The sequence below is a fragment of the Artemia franciscana genome, chromosome 8 (genome assembly GCF_032884065.1).
Source record: "Artemia franciscana chromosome 8, ASM3288406v1, whole genome shotgun sequence".
Lineage (NCBI taxonomy): Eukaryota > Metazoa > Arthropoda > Branchiopoda > Anostraca > Artemiidae > Artemia > Artemia franciscana.
Window position 1 is genome coordinate 21890915 of NC_088870.1, and position 18147 is coordinate 21909061.

Below are 18147 nucleotides of genomic sequence, written 5' to 3' on the forward strand. Positions count from 1 at the left end.
TGCCCCCCCCCAAACATTTCCCGAAAGTTGCAACGTGATCAAAGTGAAAGACTGAAAGTTTTCAGCAAATGATATCTAAATACTTTTATACTAAAATTCATCATTGAACGATGATGAAATAACTTGGAGTCATTGTCCCTGGGACAGTGGGGTATTTTTTTTACTCTGGAAGCATACTTATTAGACTTTCAGCGTTTTGGAATAAAATAACTGTTTCAATGTTTGGTTTTGATATCAAAGAACTTCTTGGGGAATAGCGCAAAAGGACACACCGAGGAGGCTAGCATCCGTACGTTCAATTCCTAATTAAAAGAGCACCCTTTCTACGTTTCTATGAGCACTCTTTCATGAAAACTTACCGAGAAATACACTTTTTGGCCCTTCGACGGGCCTGTTTAGGAGGAAAATAATATTATTCTTTCAACTATTCCTTCTGCATTAGGGCTCCCTTAGCCCAAGGACTTGATAATTATAAATTTCAGGCTTATAAGGTAAAACTGTGTTCCTTTTTCGATCCCCTTTTTGGGGGGAGGGCCATATTACAGGAAATTTGTTAGGTATACAAGTTCCTTTTTGCCCAAGGACTTAGATCTGATAGATCATAGATCTGGCCATAGAACTAAGGCATTAGGCGAGGGGCTTGGGTGCAGTTAACTAAGAAACAACTCTGAAAATCCTATAAATAATAGTTATCTGAATGTAATGAAGGACAAATTTTGTTACTATAATGTTTAGTTTAAAATGGAGGATGAACTAAACTGTAGGCATAGCTAGTCTAGAAGTGAATCTCAATACCTAATTTTGGTGGCTTTGATATTTTTCCTAATTTGTTTAGGCTACTTATTTTGGTAAAAATGCAATTTATGGCTTCTTCTGACGGAAACAATCTTTTATTTTAAGAATAAAAATTCTTACTTTATTGCGTGCAGAGAATTTCTGTTCATTGAATTTAAAGAGCCACTTCAAGTTTAACTGTTTCCCAGTTTACCTAAGCCTTCTCCCTATGCCTAGATTTTACGCAGATGTTTGCTGGTTTCGTTTTTTTGTATTGTTTCCAAGAATATTTTCTCACTAACAAGAGGTTCACAATGCCAAATAATTTTCGTTTGAAATAAAAATCAAAATCAGCAAATCTTTAAGTATAGCCTGGGCCTATCTCAAGGCATAATGAAGAGGGGGATGATATGCTATTAAACTGAAAGTGATACTAAAAATTCACTAAATACAAATTTGGGAATGAAATAAAGCAGATTTCGGTAATGTAATGTGCAATCTTTAAGAGCCCTAGCCACATTTGGTCCTCTTTTCTACTTCACGGTACCAATTTGTCTTACATAGCCTACGCTGACGATTTTCTTCTTCTCAGCAAATCGACAGGTGAGTTACAAGATAGCCTGAATAAAAGACAATAAAATGATTTGCTATATATATGACTTTCTGTCAATATTGATGCGAGTTTCTAACATCCAAATTAGGAAGAAGTGAGAATATATGACCCTTAGAAATCATCCAGTTCCTTCACTCTTTGACTTGCAACATCTTGGCATAATGATTGCAGAAATAATCGGCAAAACCAAGCAAATCACTGTGAAGGAAACAAGTGCCTCCATTATATATGCATATGGGACTGATGTACCAAATCGAAGGGGGTGTGTACTCCAGGAAGTCACTTGCTACTGTTTATTTATCGTTCATTGCACCAAACGCACATTATTTACCTCGCTGATGCGTCTACTCTACTAGAAAGGAGGTACTTCAATAAAATCAAGAAGTGCTACTCGACATCGAAATTTCTATCTATTAAAAAAAAAAAAAAAAAAAAAAAAAAAAAAAAAAAAAAAAAAAAAAAAAAAACGAACCCAACAAAACAGTGGCTAAGAATTCGTGAGAAGTCTGGGGCAAAAGTGACGCTGAACAGATGATCTTTTATTCTTTTGACAATTAAAATATTTCTTTTTCTAATTGTGTTCATTTTTTTTCTTCTTCGTTTTTTTTTTTGGGGGGGGGGGAGATTCACCATAATGTTAGTTGATGTGTTATTAAATCATTTTTTTGTTATTATTATACTTAAAATCCTTGAAGCTTTTTCAAGGCTTTAAAGAAATTATGTTTACATAACTAAAATACACACTACCTGCTCCATAGAGTCTTTGCCAATAAAAAGCCATATAAACGATGTTTGCTGTTCTAAGTATATCTATAAGAGAACTTACCTTTCTTGCATAATCTTGTTCTTTTCCCTGGTCCAAATGGCTTTGAAATCATTACAAAATGGTGACCAAATGCAGAAAAAATCTTTGGGGTCCAATTCCCCATTTTTGGCAGGATAAGTATAATATTTGGTTACAGAGTAAAGACTATCTCTGCATTTTAAAAGGTGTTCTTCCGTGGAAGAAACCGTCGTTTGAGCTGAAACAAAAAGAAGAGTAAAAATAAACATTTTGAAGAGCAAAAGAAAAAAAAAGAAAAAGGACATGACAAACGTGATTTTTTCAGCTACGAAGTTTTTTTCATGATTTTATCATGCATGATATTTTACATAAAGTTTCCTAGTTTTTTGGGTTTTATTTGAATAGGAGCCACCCTCCAGATATAGGACCAAAGAAAAATTTCAACATACATGCCAGAAAACACAGATCTATTAATTTCCTTCACTAACCAAAAAACTATAATTAATTAATGTCTAACTTTGTCTATAGAAAAACAAAAGTTGATTTTCGTTTAAAGAAATATTCAGCAGATGCGAGTGTGACAAAACACGGTTAAAATGGGCGTAAAAAAAATCCCTTCAGACGAATCATACATCCGGCCAAAGGTGTGACAAAGAAAATTTCTAAACTAGGGTTGTTCCGCATACACAAAATTTACGCCAAAACTTCCTTGTAATACCATCTTGTAATGTCTTTTCAACGCATTCTCTCTGTCTTATTTTCTGTAGCTGACCTATTTCTATAAGGTCATGTCTATATTTTTTATAGCTTTTTTTTCTATATGCTATTTTATCTACATTTACTTAGATTCTATATTTTAATTAAAAATTAACCTTACGTATGAGTTTCAGAAAAACATTAAAATTGTCCTATTTCGAGAACAACTTGCGAAATTCTTTTGCCATCTCACAACTTGACATTAAATGCATTTCCTTAAAAGTATAACACACATTAGATTCACTTACACTTTCCAGAATCAATGGTAAACAAAAGCTAAATTTGAAATGTTTCACTCTTTCTATTTTCAGCGAGTCTTTCGAAATGTCGGATAACATTTGGATGGTTTTACAGTTAATAAAAATGATGGTCTGTTTTTACTGTATTTTTTCCTTTTTGCCGGATTTTTGCTAAATTTGACCTCGTTTTTTATGACCAGTCAAAGTACTGATCTCGTGTAATTTTTTTCACGCAGTCTGTAAGTATACCTATGTTTCAATTAAGCAGTTGTACACAAAGTGAATTTCTTTCAGCAAAGAATTTTTAGAAAACTAGGCACATAACAGCTTAATATATTAAGATAATGAGCAAAACTTAAAAAGAAACCATCATTACAAGTTATCTAGTTCAAAAGCAAAAAGTAAACATGGAGACATACGGGGGGGGGGGGAATTTGTAGAGAAAAAAAGAATGGAAAAAGAAATTTTTAGATTAAAACTGTTCAAATCTCCTTGAGAGATCCCTTACCCCAATCTTAGGAGGATTCTAATAGAGATTAATTGTTTACCACACCCACAAATTTTGGGACTATGGAGGAGTGTTCTTACTAGAGTAAGTCTTCTTCCTGGAGGAGTGAAGACCCTGGAGTTAAACGCGGCAACCAAGAAACAGATAAATTACACAACAGACATCAAGTTAAAATTTTTGCTTGGGAAGTAATTTAAACAAATTTACGGACGATCCCTCAAACCCATCCACCCTCTCTCTTCAACTTCTGGGTATTTATGCAACTATTAATTTACATAAAGTGCCACATCTCTTAATATTTACGTTCATATAGTGCAATACTGTTTTTCTTCGTTCAAACCACGACAGGGTCTTACCTTTTCCAAAAAAGCCTTCCATAATATCCTTGAAAGGTTGCAACCGGCATTTGCTTGATGAAGCTATCACTTTCTTCGCTCGAAGATCACACGCTTTAAAGGAAAAGGAAATATTATAGTGAAATAACTTAGTACATATCAGTGAATATGTTAGCACATAGCTTGCTGATTCCCTGAATAAAAAAAAACCTTAGAAAAAACACTTTAAACACAACGTTGTTTGGGGCTGCATATCCCCCAGGAGCAGTTCCAGCAGGAACTGAATCCGTTCCTCTACAACAGCTATTACCCCAATATTTGGTGTTGATATATAGTGACATAACTTAGTACATATCAGAGAATATGTTAGCACATAGCTTGCTGATTCCCTGAATTTAAAAAAAAATCACTTTAAACACAACGTTGCTGGGGGCTGCATATCTACCTGAATCCGTTCCTCTACGGCAGCTATTACCCCAATATTTGGTGTTGATTTATTCAAGAGAATGTACGAATTTGGCTCTCCGCACATGAATAATTGAAACGAAATCTGCATATTAATTTATTTTTTTGGCTAAATGGCTTGTAACTTACGAATTAACTTACGCAACGAACTTCAATATTCGTATGTGTTTACTACGTGTGTGAGGGGTTCACCCCCTCGTCAATACCTCGCTCTTTACACTAAAGCTTAAATTTTGTCCCAATTCCTTAAGAATGACCCCTGAATCACAGAGGCCGTAGATTAAATAGTTGAAATTACTAAAAACACTTTAGCGTAAAGAGCGAGGTATTAGGAGGAGATTTACCCTTCATATGCGTAATAATTTTTGTTCGTTTTAAGTTTTAATGCTGCTCCTTACTTTCAGTTGAAAAAACTTTTCATATGTATATTTTCGTTTTTTTTTTTTAATGCTAAAAAATCCTGTGTAACCTTCATGGAAATTCTCTTCCCCCCTGACAAATTTCTCCATGGAAAGTTCCCCCCACATAACCCTCTCCCCTCGAACCCTCCCCCAACCATAAAAATCGCCCTTAAAACGTCTAGACACTTCCGAATAACCATTACTATATGTAAACACTGGTCAAAGTTTGTAACTTGCAGCCCCTCCCACGGGGACTGTGAGGGAGTGAGTCGTCCCCAAAGACATAGTTATTAAGCTTTCCGACTATGCTGAATAAAATGGCTATCTCAGAATTTTGATCCGGTGACTTTGGGAAAAATGAGCGTGGCAGGGGGCCTAGGTGCCCTCCTATTTTTTGGTCACTTAAAAAGGGCACTAGAGCTTTTAATTTCCGTTATAATGAGTCCTCTCATGACATTCTAGGACCATTGGTTCGAAAAGATGACCCCTGGAAAAACAAACAAAAAAAGACAAATAAACACGCATCTGTGATCTGACTTGTGGCAGAAAATACAAAATTCTACATTTTTGTAGATAGGAGCTTGAAACGTCTATAGTAGGGTTCTCTGATACGCTGAATCTGACGGTGTGACTTTCGTTAAGATTCTATCACTTTTAAGGATGTTTCCTCCTATTTTCTAAAATACGGCAAATTTTCTCAGGTTCATAACTTTTGATAGGTCAAACTAAACTTGATGAAACTTATATATTTAAAATCAGCATTAAAATGTGATTCTTGGGATGTAACTATTGTTATGAAAATTCAGTTTTTAGAGTTTTGGTTACTATTGAGCAGGGTCGCTCTTTATTACAGTTCGTTACCACGAACTGTTTGATAGACATTAAACTGCCATCTAGCATTTAACAATGTCTCAAAAGTCCAGAAGAAGAAGGAAAAGATCAAGATATGTGCTACCCCAATCTACGATACAAGTCCTTTTTTAGGGAGGAGGGTCAAATATTGTTTTTAATTACCTTGGTACAATTTTGAAAAGATCAATTTGTTGAAAAGTGCAGCGTATACACTCTCTTCAGAATTCAAAAGAAAAATACAACAATATAACAAGCATTATTGGAAGTAAAACACTCTAAGATAAGATCTTGGGAACAGATGACTTTGAAACAGTAGTTTAAAAGTTTACTGACCAAAAGAGCGATTTAGTACATATCGCGAAACTTGCTTTTTGACAGATGTCATCTGACCTCCAAGACTAGTTTATAGATATGTAGGTTGTTTTGAGAAAGCATGTGGGTAAGTTGAGTTATTGGATCTAAAAATAGGGGGGGATTTGAGTTATAGGGGGGGGGGGATTGGGGAGCTTTTTTTATTGGCTTATGGGTGAAAGAACAGTAGGAAGAACAACGTATGTGTAAGTTTCTATCCATCTTTTGGAGCTCAAATAAATTCTTCAATATTTGTTATAACTGTTCTTTTATACGAAGTCGCGCCTTCATTGGAAGCACGTTAAGCTTAAGATGTAACTTCATTCTTCAACCAAAATTATTTCTATAAATACAATTTAAGAAGCATATAAATTAGAAATCTTGCTAAACGTTTACCTACGACTGTTTACCTACGACTTTGTTCACCTACGACTTTGAGAAACATGGATAATTTTCGTGAATTTCGGTGGGAATTAAAGCTATTTTGCCTTAATATTTATGGTTTTGATAGTTGAGTGGACCTCAAGTGGAGCCAAGATGTTGGTTTTGTTTTAGGCGATACTGGTCAAGTGGTTTTAGTTTCTTTTTGTTTTGTCTTTTTTGAAGTGTAATTCCGTATCGATTGAAATGTAGAGTAATTGAATTATTTGTTTATTCTTCTTTTCTTTTCTTTTTTCTTTTCCTTTTCTTTTCTTTTCTTCTTTATTTTATTCTCCTTTTTCGTATTGTTTTTATTTGTATGTGTATTGGGGTTGTAAGCCCAAACAAGCTTTGCTTCGGGCCATTTGCTTGTTTTCTCTATAAAAAAAAAAAATCTCTCAAAAATAACTATCCCTTTTGATTAATAATATAAATAAAGCTTCAAAATAATTTAACTTTTCAATAAACCTTTTGATCTTTTTTTAAACTTGAGTTACGTCTTATCTTCAGATTAGCAGAGCAACATGCTTTTACTTTGGTGTAAGATTGGCATCTTAGAGATCATGCCAATATAAGTCGGACCATTTTGACCAGATTCTGGGTATAAGCATCTTACACGGCAGCTAGTGAAATACATTAATCGAACACTTTAAGATGACTGAAGAGTTAATAATAAATGCATTATTCAACATTTATTTATTTAAGATTCCCTGCAGCAACTCAAAAGGTGACATATCCCATGACATATTTTTTACAACAAAGCGGAAAATTGACAACCAAGTTTCGTTTTAGCGTTCAGTCATTTGCAACACAGGAATGCATCGGCAACTATGCTTTTAATTTTCCTGTCAGGAAATTCTCATCCTCGATGAATGGCGGACCTCGAGACAAACATAGCAACCATGAAACAGACCCTTTATGATAATATGATAGCCTAAAAGGTTTTGTGCTGCTGCAGGGAGTTGTTTCTACCATTAAAGAAAGACAAATTAGCTGTAAGTGTTCTGTGAAGCAGAAAAAAAAGTAAATAGATTGAGCAAGGCGACTAAGCGAGCTTAAGATCAAGAATAGAGTATGAAAATCAGTTTTTCAAAATATGTGCTTATGAAATAAGTTCTCTTAAATATACTCTGAAAACCAATAATACCCAACTAAATACGCCATGTGTAGTGTTGTTTATTGAGCCCCCTACATTGGAAAACAGATACTGAAAGTATGACTCCATGGTTTATCATATAGTTTTGTATATATCATATGAAGAAAGTTTAACATAGTTAACCTCTTCCTAAGGAGCAGACAACAACTTTCCTATATCTTACAAGAAAATTGAACACCAAATACTCGAAGCAAAACATCTCTGATGTCGTTCCAAGTACTTACACTTTGTTTGCTATTATGTTAAATTTTCAAAATGAAAACGATTTTTTTTTTTTTTGAACTAAATTAAACAAAATTATTTTTATTTGAAAATTTTTGGTACTTTTAAATAAATGTGAGTAATTCTGATTTTAAAAAATTCAACAAATATGTATGGTATGTAAAATTGGAAAAAAAAGACAAAAAAAATATTTTACGGAAATCTTGTGCTAAATATAAGAGAACGAGCCCAAAACTCGAACTAAAAAAGTATCTCTAAAAAAGATTGAAACTTCCATTTATATCTGCAATGATTCTAAAAAACGGAAAACTGTGTCTCATATGACACAAATGATGATTCATTTGACAGTTGCAATTCACCACAATAGAAAAAAAAAGGAATTACAGTTCAATGTGGGTCTTTAAAAGATCAGTGAGCAATTATCTTAGATATATTTGATTGATTTTTTGCTTCTTGTTTCTCCAGCTCAGTCTTTTTTTTCTCTCTTTCAGTTCAATCTACTGAATGAAATATAATTTCAATGTTTGCTAAATAATTGATTTTTGTGCTACCATTGCGAGCTTGTTTTGCAATTTTTCTCATGTGTAATTTTTTTGTGTAATCATTACCCTTATTTGCTTTACCCTACGTTACAGGCCGTCGAGACTTTCGTTGGGGAAGCTATAAGAGTTTTTTTTCTTTTTTTAAGAAATGATTCTTAAATCTTGCACCAAGATACACACTATATTCATGAAAACCAAAAATTTCTCAATAGCAACTATAATGCTCCTGATACTGAAAGATAAAAGATACATAGCTTGAAAAAAAAAACTCTACCTCGAATCAGAGCCGTATCCGTAGGGGTTTACCAGGATTTCAGCTCCCCCTGGACAAAACTACTGGATACGTCCTTGACCTCGGTCATTGAAAATAAAATAAAAAATCCAATGCTTTTATTGCAAGTCATACAACGCCATCTACCCTATATATACGAATATCAAACTAGATACAGGTATTAAACGTCAGGAATTCGCCAAAACTTAGCTCAGCAATCCAACTCAAGGACACCATCGGTTGTTGCATGGAAGAAATGTTTGTAACTCCAGATACGAAATTATGAACAGTATTATAATGTGTTAGATTCAATTGTTTTAGAATTTAAAACTGTCACATTTAAATTTGTGGTAATTATTGTGCTTCTAATACTATCTATTTTTTCAGCTTGATAGATTCGTACAAATATAAATGGGAGTTACCCAAAAGTAAACTACAATCACACCGAGAAGAAAGGTCCCTGCCCTTTTCTTGATCCACCAGCAACATTATACTTAACGATTCTCAAATTACAAAAAATGACTTTCCTCCTACGATATTGACGGGATTTATTCGTAATATTATTAAAAAGGAAAAAGGCACCTTACCATCTAGCTCCTTTCTAAGTTGCTTTAAGTCCTTATCTACATCTTCAAACTTTATTAAAGCAGCTTTATCAATATCACCGGGTTCTGGCAGGGGATTTGGGGCTTCAGGATTCTGGCCAAATTTCTAAAATGAAGGTAAAGAAAAGTCCGAGTTCCTCTAGTACGCTTAAAGCTATACAAATAAGTGAACAAAGTTTTTTTTTTTTCATTTTTATTTTTTTGTGCAATTTTCTTGGGATTTTTTAGCTTTTTAGCTTAGTTTTCTTCCTTTTTTTTTCATTGACAAGGGTTCTCGGACGTGAAACCAAAACGTTTGGGCATTTTTCAGTTTATTTCCACTGCCATAATCAAAAGTGTCCCTTACTTATTTTTATTCTAGTTTATTTATACATGGTAAAATGACCCAAGAAATTATTAAAAACCAATAAAAGTCTCAGGAGAGTTTTAACAGATCAACGGGAGCTAGCTCAACAGTTTTCTGCGATAATAAGTAGACTCAGAAACTAACTCATAAGCTAACATTTGATAAATTTAACTAGCAAATTAAGAACTGTTCTAGTTACCTACGGTTGGGTACACGGGAGTTAGCAACCCTACCCACAGACTATGAGCAAAAAGGAAGCCGCATCGTTCTGACTGTTAACAATTTTTGACGGTTACTACCACCCCATTTGCAGTAAATAAGCAAAATTTTATTGGCTAGTTCTGATATACTGGAGCTCCCAGACAACAGTGCCTACTGTACAGGATTCAAACAGCTGATGGTACAGCCAGCAGCTACTTGGATTCGAAAGAAAAGTTCCTTTCTTTTTATGATTAGTTTGGCCAAATTTAAGGAAATATACATAATTTAAACAAATTAGAAAGCTTTCCAGAAACCTTTCATCAAGAAAATAATCGTCCACTAATAATAAAGCCTTCAAGTAAAGTCTAACTACTAAAGCCTTTCTTTTATTCCCCATTCCCCCTCGTGCATTATTCTTTAAAATTATTTTATAATCAAGATCTTTGTCTACCACGGGGATATGCTCAACATATCTATGTCGCTGTTTTGCAACTACCGACTTTTCAATTTTTTTTACTTTCTTTAGAAATTTGTCGTAACATACATATTCATGCAGCTTTTCGAACTTAGTCAGAACAGAACATGAAGACAATGCCTAGCAGAGTTCCTTTCAATTTGCGGTTTCACACCCAAATTTGGGCTGTACTTTAGTTTTAAACTAGGTTTCCATACTTTTGTAGTTTACAGTTAATAATAATCCAAATAAAATGTGTATTGAGCAGGTTTAGGGCTGACTTAAATTTCGTTTTGGCTTTACCGGACAGTATAATTAACGGTGGAGGGAGGGAGAATGGGTATAAAATTATACTGTTTACTGATGCAGCGTATCAACGAACATGGTGAAGGTTAAGTTTTGGATCATTGAATTAAACTCTTCGCTAAAATTACATAGGAAAGGTTAAGTTAAAATACAAAAATGGCAACTTCTACACATAGGAGATGAACGCCTTGAAACTATTTGCCCCCCCCCCATCCACCCAACAACTGTTAGAAGGCCCTCTAATTAAGAAGAGTTAAAGGGACAAGACGGCACAAAGTTAAGATAAACCGGTAAATAAATTTGTCTAAAGCAGATCTTTTCCTGAAGAGCCAATCTCCTCCCTCTTCCCCCCAGAAAAGAAGGATAATCCAAGAGGCTACGCCGTATTCACCTGTGGTGATAGTGTTTAAAATGATTGCCACCAATTTCTATAAATAATAAATCTTTGTTTGCCAGCCGTTATTGATGCCTTGCTCCCCTGTATATTATTCCAACCCAATTTAGAAAACCTTCTAAAATGAAAATTTAGGCAATTCCTTCTGAAAAACAGGGAAATTTTTCAACAACAAAAAAGTCTCAAGGAATGTTGATAGATTCTAATATTTGTATTTCCACTTTTTTTATGATTTCTAAATTGATACAATCAAAAAGATTAAATAGCATAACGCATTCTAAAACTGACGTACGAATAGGACGCAGCACAATTTTATAAAGAATTTAAAGCTGAAAGGAGCTATTCCAAAATATATTAGAAAAGTGTCTAGAAAATAGAGTGCTTCACACATTTCCCTGAAAAAGGATGAATTTCACCCCATACGAGCCAAAGGAGTACAGTTCAATTCCCACACTTACTAAAATCCCTTATACAACTGAATATACCTGCATATACGTTGACACAACAAAGTGCAGAAGCGTGGAAGCATTATCACGACTTTTCACATCCTTTAACTTTGGCAGAATATCAAGTGAGAAACCGTCAGCTTGGCCACGCTGAACGTTTCCACCATTCATGTAATTTCCCAGGGCCAAAATTATACCAAGGACACGTTTAACACCTTCGGAAGTGAATAAGATCTGCAATAAAGAATATAATGAAAAAGAGGTGCAGAATAAAATTAAAATCTCAGGGCGGAAAAAGAAATACTTCCATTGCATATTTTATCGTGCTAAAGCATAAGATAATCTTTACGAGACGTTATTGTACTTTAACGCATTGAAAAACTTTCAATAAAGATACCCAATAGGTAAGTAATAAGAACGTGAGAGCCTGAGCACCTAGATGACAAAACAAGTTCATTGTTATTACAGTACAATAGTGTTACCAGCTGCCTGGTCTAAATTTATGCCGCCTAAACGTGAAAATGCGCCATAAGTTCCATATTTCTAGTGAAAATGCGCAGAATGAACAATCCCCCCCTCAAAAATGCGCTGATTCGAAAAATTCAATGCGCAATCGCCTCAACAAAGTGCCAAAATGGCGTAAATACACCCCCCATCTGACCACTCTGATGTAGTATTTTATAACCCAATGTTTTCTATTTATGCTTAGAGGAAGAAAAATGTTTCAGACACTTTAATAAAATATGCATTGGTTATCTCGAAAGAAGAACTGCCACTTAATACCCACTGAATTACAATAAATCTCTGTTCTGTATACAGATACACCCATGTGAAATATCCATTAGCATCCATATAGAAGAAAGGAATTAGAACATGGTATTTAATTGAATTTGGAAGATGCATATGCTGTATTAACTTGTCAAAGCAGTTGCCAAATACAACTAGACAGATAAAAAATGGCACCATAACTCTACAGTTAGCTTAGGGATAAAAAACGTCAATGATACCAAGTTAACAGACACAAGTCACACTGTTCAGAAAAAATCTAATGAGTGATTAGAGGAAACTTATTTTTATCAGGCGCATACGCAATGATGTGTTTCGGGGATAAATCTCCTTTAACATTTTGAACATAAGTAACTTACAGAGGCGGAGAAAACTCAAGGATTTCAGGATTTGATATTTGACCTGATTCCTAAAAGCTTGACTCACCTGGTGCGACCACTTACTTTAAAATATCAAAAAATGCTTGTCAGTAAACCGTTAACCATAGTTAGATTCTAGAAATATAGATTTCCATCTATCGTTATTAAAAATATACCGACGATATTGTATGCTTTTTCCTCCACTGGACAAAATAAAAAATATTGTAGACATACAGGAACGGGCACAGTATTTACTAGGGATAAACTTCCCACTTGAGAGTCTTACAAAGCCCAATTTTAGGTATAATTTTTAAAATATCCTTATTCGTTGAGTGTGCACTTAAAGCTTGAAGTTAACTAAAAACAAAATTCGATTATCTGGCTTAGATCATTGAATCGACATGAGTCGACATCTAGGTATAACTACTGCGATTTCTATAAGTTTCTGGCTGCCTCTTGTAAAAAAAATAGATAAATAATCCCCTAATTGTAGTTTCCCCCTTGACAAAATGTAAACGATACAGGGTCCATGATACTATGTGCTTTTGTAATTTATTAATGATATATAGAAACATTAATGATATTTAGAAACATAACTAAACTAAACCTGAAATTCTATTGAATCAATTATCATGTTTACAGGAATAGCTACAACCTAGTAAAGAGTGAACACTAGACCACATTAATCGAAAATTAAAACATACATTTCTAGATAAATTCTAGATTCTAATTTATAAATATCGCTATTTGATCGGCCATGTTAAATTTAAAATGCAAAGTAAAGCGAAAACAAATCTCTGGGAAAGCCGAAAAAGCTTCAAGTCCCTCGAAAATAGGAGTGGATAGAAAGAAGTGACCGGCTGAAACCATCATGGTTGAAAACGCTTAAGCAGAGATTTTCAGGCCTCCGTCCGAAAAATTTAATAAAATCACATTTGAGCTAAGGTGGCACTGATGTGTCCCCCTTTTTACCCTGACACTAGCAGGGCACTGCTAAAGCTCTGTACCATTGATAAAAGCGAAAAATTGAAATCGTTGCGGTCGAAAACCCCTAGCCGTAGATTTTTGAGACCTGTCTTAAAAACTTTTGAAAATAATATTTTAGCTTAGATGGCCCTGATGGGTCCCTTTTTCCCCCAGCACCAGCAGGGCAGTAGAACACTGTTAAGGAGTGGTTCAAAAGATAATGCTCATTACCACGTGTCTTTTTGTAAATTCCTCTAGCTATCACTAAACTAAATGCAATTTTTCAACAACAAAAAATGTATGTCTGGTGTCGTTTCCATACTTTTATTTATATCACGTTATGTTATATGAAGTCCCGACATACTGCTAAATATTAGAAGTATTTAGGAGGAGGCAAGGGGAGGACGATCCTTACTTTTGTCCGATGTGTGGATGTATGGATGAGAGAGTGGGTGATATGATGTATGAGTTAACGAGAGATGTATGTATGTATGATGTAGGAGAGATGTCAGATGAATGTAATGAGGGATGAATGTTTTGCAAGTACTAGGAATTTAGGACGATTCCTCAGATTAGCAATGGAACACAGAAGGAGATTTTTGTGATTTGTGTTCTTCTTTATTTATGTTATGTAATGCTTATGTTATGTTTAACTGATGTTTAAAAGTGAATTTTCTTTTCTTTTTTTGTATTGCTATGGCTCTAGGGCTTTTATCGCAATAAAACTCACTTACTTAGTTAAATCATGCTAAAATCCTGGTAAAAAATTAGATTTCAGAAAAAATGGTTGGCTCTTCATTGGATTCCAGTTACAGCATTTGTAGATTTCATAAAAGAACTGAAGCTGATTAAGAAATGGTAACCAAAAAACTGAAAGTGCATCAAACAATCAAACAATAGGTGGTAACGCACTGTAAGTAAGGAGCGAATCGGTCCAATAGTAACCGAACATCTAAAAACGGAAATTTGATAACAATAGACACATAAAAAAATTTGCTTTTTATCCTGATTCCAAGTATATTATACCCATTAAATTTCATGTTTCCCATCAAAAGCTAAAAGCCTGAGAAAATTTGAGTGATTTTCAATAAAGGGAGGAAATACCCCTAAAAAGCTAAGAACGAAAACTGCACCATCAGATTCAGCGTATCAGAGAATCCTACAGTATGGGTTTCAAGCTCCCATCTGCAAAAATATAGAATTTTGCAGTATTTGCAAGAGAAAAGATAACAGACACGTGTTTATTTGTTTTTTGTTTATTTGTTTTAGTATTTTTTTTTGGGGGGGGGAGGGATTTTATGCGGGAAAAAGTTTCCATTAGAAGGTTGTTATTTCCGCTGAAAATGTTCTACGAAGGGGGATTTCCAGCAGGATTTGAAAAATGATCAGAGAGTAAATAAAAAAAAAGCAGGTCATTTTTCAAATGAAGGTAGGCTAAGGAGAACCTACAGTCGAAATTTTCTGCAAGAAATTTTCCATGGAGGAGGGGATTTCACGCGGGAGGAACTTCCCATGGAGGAATTTCTCGTGGCAGGAATTTTTCATTGAGGGGTGAGGCAGATTTCCTGGATTTATTTGATAAAAGATCAGAAATCCAATAAATAAAAAAAGAGTCTTTTCAACTGTAAGTAGGAGAAACATTAAAACTTGAAAAAAACAGAAATTCTACTGTATGTGAGGGGGCTGCTCCTCCTTCACCACTCACTGTTTATGTTAAAGTTCTCAAAATACTTATCATTCAAATTCAACGGCCCTTGTGTTTGAACAGTCTTTCTTAAAGACTTTTGACAAATAGTCAAACTTTAGCGTAAATAAAAAAGGTTGGGGAAGGGGAATTCACCATCATATTTGGAGTAATTTCCGTTAGTTTTAACTTTTAGCGTTGCTTCTTACTTTCAGTTGTAAAAAATAATAGTTTTTTTGTTTGTTTTTTTTATTTAATTTGTCAATAAAGAGAGAACCGTGCCAATAGTTGCTTGCTATGAACAAAATTCAAAATTTAGATGGCAAAGCGAGCTTTTTATTGTGAACTCTATTTATGAGGTGTATGCGTGTATCACTGTAGAGAAATGTGAATTTCTCTACATTTATATTTATATTTCTCTCCAGCGTTATGTATAAACTCTACTATGAGGTGTGCTGTGTGAGCTACGTCACACTTTCGACCGTCTCCCCGCCCCTTTGGAAGATCATGATAACATTCTAGCGAATAGAAATTCCCTTTTCAGAGACAGGAATACCTGAAGAAACAATCATCATTGTTATAGTAAATAGCGAGATCAAAATTCTTAATATAAGGATGGTAGAATCTGTTTTATTTTTTTTTAGGAAAGCAAATAATCTAAATATAGGTGGTTTATCCATATATTTTTCTTGTACATGAAAACTGAAAATTTCCCAAGCATTTTTTGAGGATCAAACGTTAATTATCATGGATAGATAAGCATAGATGCACACAATCTGAATTTGGGGGAGAAATCAAAGTTTTTAGGGGTCTGGTACGAAAGAAAGTCCTTAAAAGTCCGAATATACGTATTTTTCTGTCTTAAAAATGCTTTTGGAATGGCTCCTAAACAGTCCATAGGTTGGTCCTCTCTGCTCGTTCCCCCTTTGCCGAGGTGTATGCAGGAATATACATTCGTTTCAATATTCCATGAGTATAAGCTGTTGATCATCACTCCGATCTTGCTTGGCAACTAAAATAATCCAAAATATGGAGATGCTGCGGTAGTACAGTGGATTGATGCTCTAATTGGCAATACGGGTGCCGGATTTGACTCCGGCAGCCTTAAGTCTGGGACTAGCTGGGAGACAGACTTGCTGTCTAAGGCTAAGCCCCTGAAATGCAAATTCCACGCCCTGTGCGCCGTCAATAGCTCTGGAGTGTCTTTATTCTTTCCTTTTTTATTCTCATAGATTGTTTTGGAGGCTTTGCGAACCATTTAAATATAAGAAATGAAGAATAACTATGCTCATTGGAAATTTCTTCTTTTTTTTAAGCAGTAAAAAGTCACAGCATTTAAGACCTATTTTCTATGTGTTTTAGCTTTTTTCGCAAACAGTTCTAAGTTTGTTTTTTATATCTATGTAAAGTACTAGTTAAACGAATCCATATTATAAGTAAGTAAAATCTAAAAAACTAAAATATGCATAAATATTCTTTGACAAGACTGCCTATAATAATAAAAATAAAACAAAACTATAGAATAATGGCTAAAACTTTTAACTAAGACAGTTGAAAAATGTATATACTAGTAAAAGCCAGAAATTAGCGTGTATATTTTCTCACTATCTTAACTGGCATTTTTACAATTCGTTACATACTTTTTATTTATACATAAGTTAAATATACAAAGGAAAATATAAATAAATAAACTTACATCACAAACAGATTGCATATTATCCAAGATTGACTGTATGCTACTAACACCTTCATTGAACTTGTCTTGAAACATAAGACAGAACATCCTTTCTTCAAAATGGGCAATGCAAGAAAGGTCGTATAAAAATCTGTAACGGAAATATAAAATGAGAAACAAAGAGAAATCTTTAAGAAATAACTGAGCATGGCTAATGGCAAACTCAAAACTTATCCACACGTAGCACAAATAGAAGCTGATTTGCATAAGAAAAGCAAACAGACTTTAACTCCGAGTAAGCTGTTATAACAAGATTTACACAATTTATCTGTTCATTCTAAAGCATTGTTTTATTGTGGGCGCGCGGGGTCAGCATCCTCCAATCCTCTTCTAGGTGACACCAGCATTCCTCCTCCTCCAGTCAATCTCCTAAAAAATCATTCTTAAATTTTGGATGTGTTGACCTGTGATTACAGGCTCGCTCAGTTTACTATAAACAAAATCTGTTCCCAGCCACTGCGTGGTAACGAACTGTACGTAAAGAGTGCTATGTGCTAATAGTAACCAAAACTCTGAAAATAGAGCTCTTATAATAATATGCACATAATTTAATCTGCTTTTCATAGTGACTTCAAATATTATAAGGTCCATTGAATTTATAGCAGTTTATCAAAAGTTATGAGTCTGAGAAAATTCGGCTGATTCTAGAAAAAAGGTGGACACGCCCTCTAAAAAGGGTAGTGATCACGATGAACATTACAAAACCTAATTCATCATATCAGAAATTTCTGGTACAAAAATCTAAATCTCATATCTCAGAAATGGAAAATTTTGAGTTTTTCGGAAAGAACGGTCATAGATGTTTTTGTTAGTTTTCTCCTCAGTGGTGATCACATCAGAAGGCATTTGAACATTTCAATAATTTTCTGGTGGAAATTAGTGGCGGTTTTTGCCATGTTTTGGCGCAAAAAAAATTTGGTTGGCAGTGGCTCAAAATACAGAGGGACCTGTCCCCGCCCCTCAATCTCACTGTCTTTATGCTTAAGTTTGACTTATTTTCCCAATACCTATAGAAGCAATGCTCTGATGCAATGGCCATTTGAGTGAAGTAAGTGTATTTTTCAGGAAATCTTAACAACGTAAGGGCTTGTTGATAAACAATTTGTTTTTAACAAGAAAATTATCAACTCAGATGTTATAAAAGTAAAACATTTGTAAATGGCAATTGACAAGTTT

At 34.3% G+C, this 18147-nt stretch overlaps 1 protein-coding gene across 4 annotated transcripts in view; it reads right to left on the reverse strand.

The window, feature by feature from the left end:
• The window catches only part of LOC136030141 (formin-2-like), a 230345-nt gene that overhangs the window by 6531 nt on the left and 205667 nt on the right, over positions 1–18147 (reverse strand). For all 4 annotated transcript variants that reach the window (XM_065708838.1, XM_065708837.1, XM_065708839.1 and 1 more), the window contains 5 exons: positions 16933–17062; positions 11481–11675; positions 9277–9400; positions 4031–4123; positions 2214–2409 (listed from right to left, as the gene is read on the reverse strand). In XM_065708838.1, the coding sequence (XP_065564910.1) occupies positions 2214–2409; positions 4031–4123; positions 9277–9400; positions 11481–11675; positions 16933–17062 (738 nt within the window). The remainder of the gene's footprint in view (positions 1–2213; positions 2410–4030; positions 4124–9276; positions 9401–11480; positions 11676–16932; positions 17063–18147) is intronic.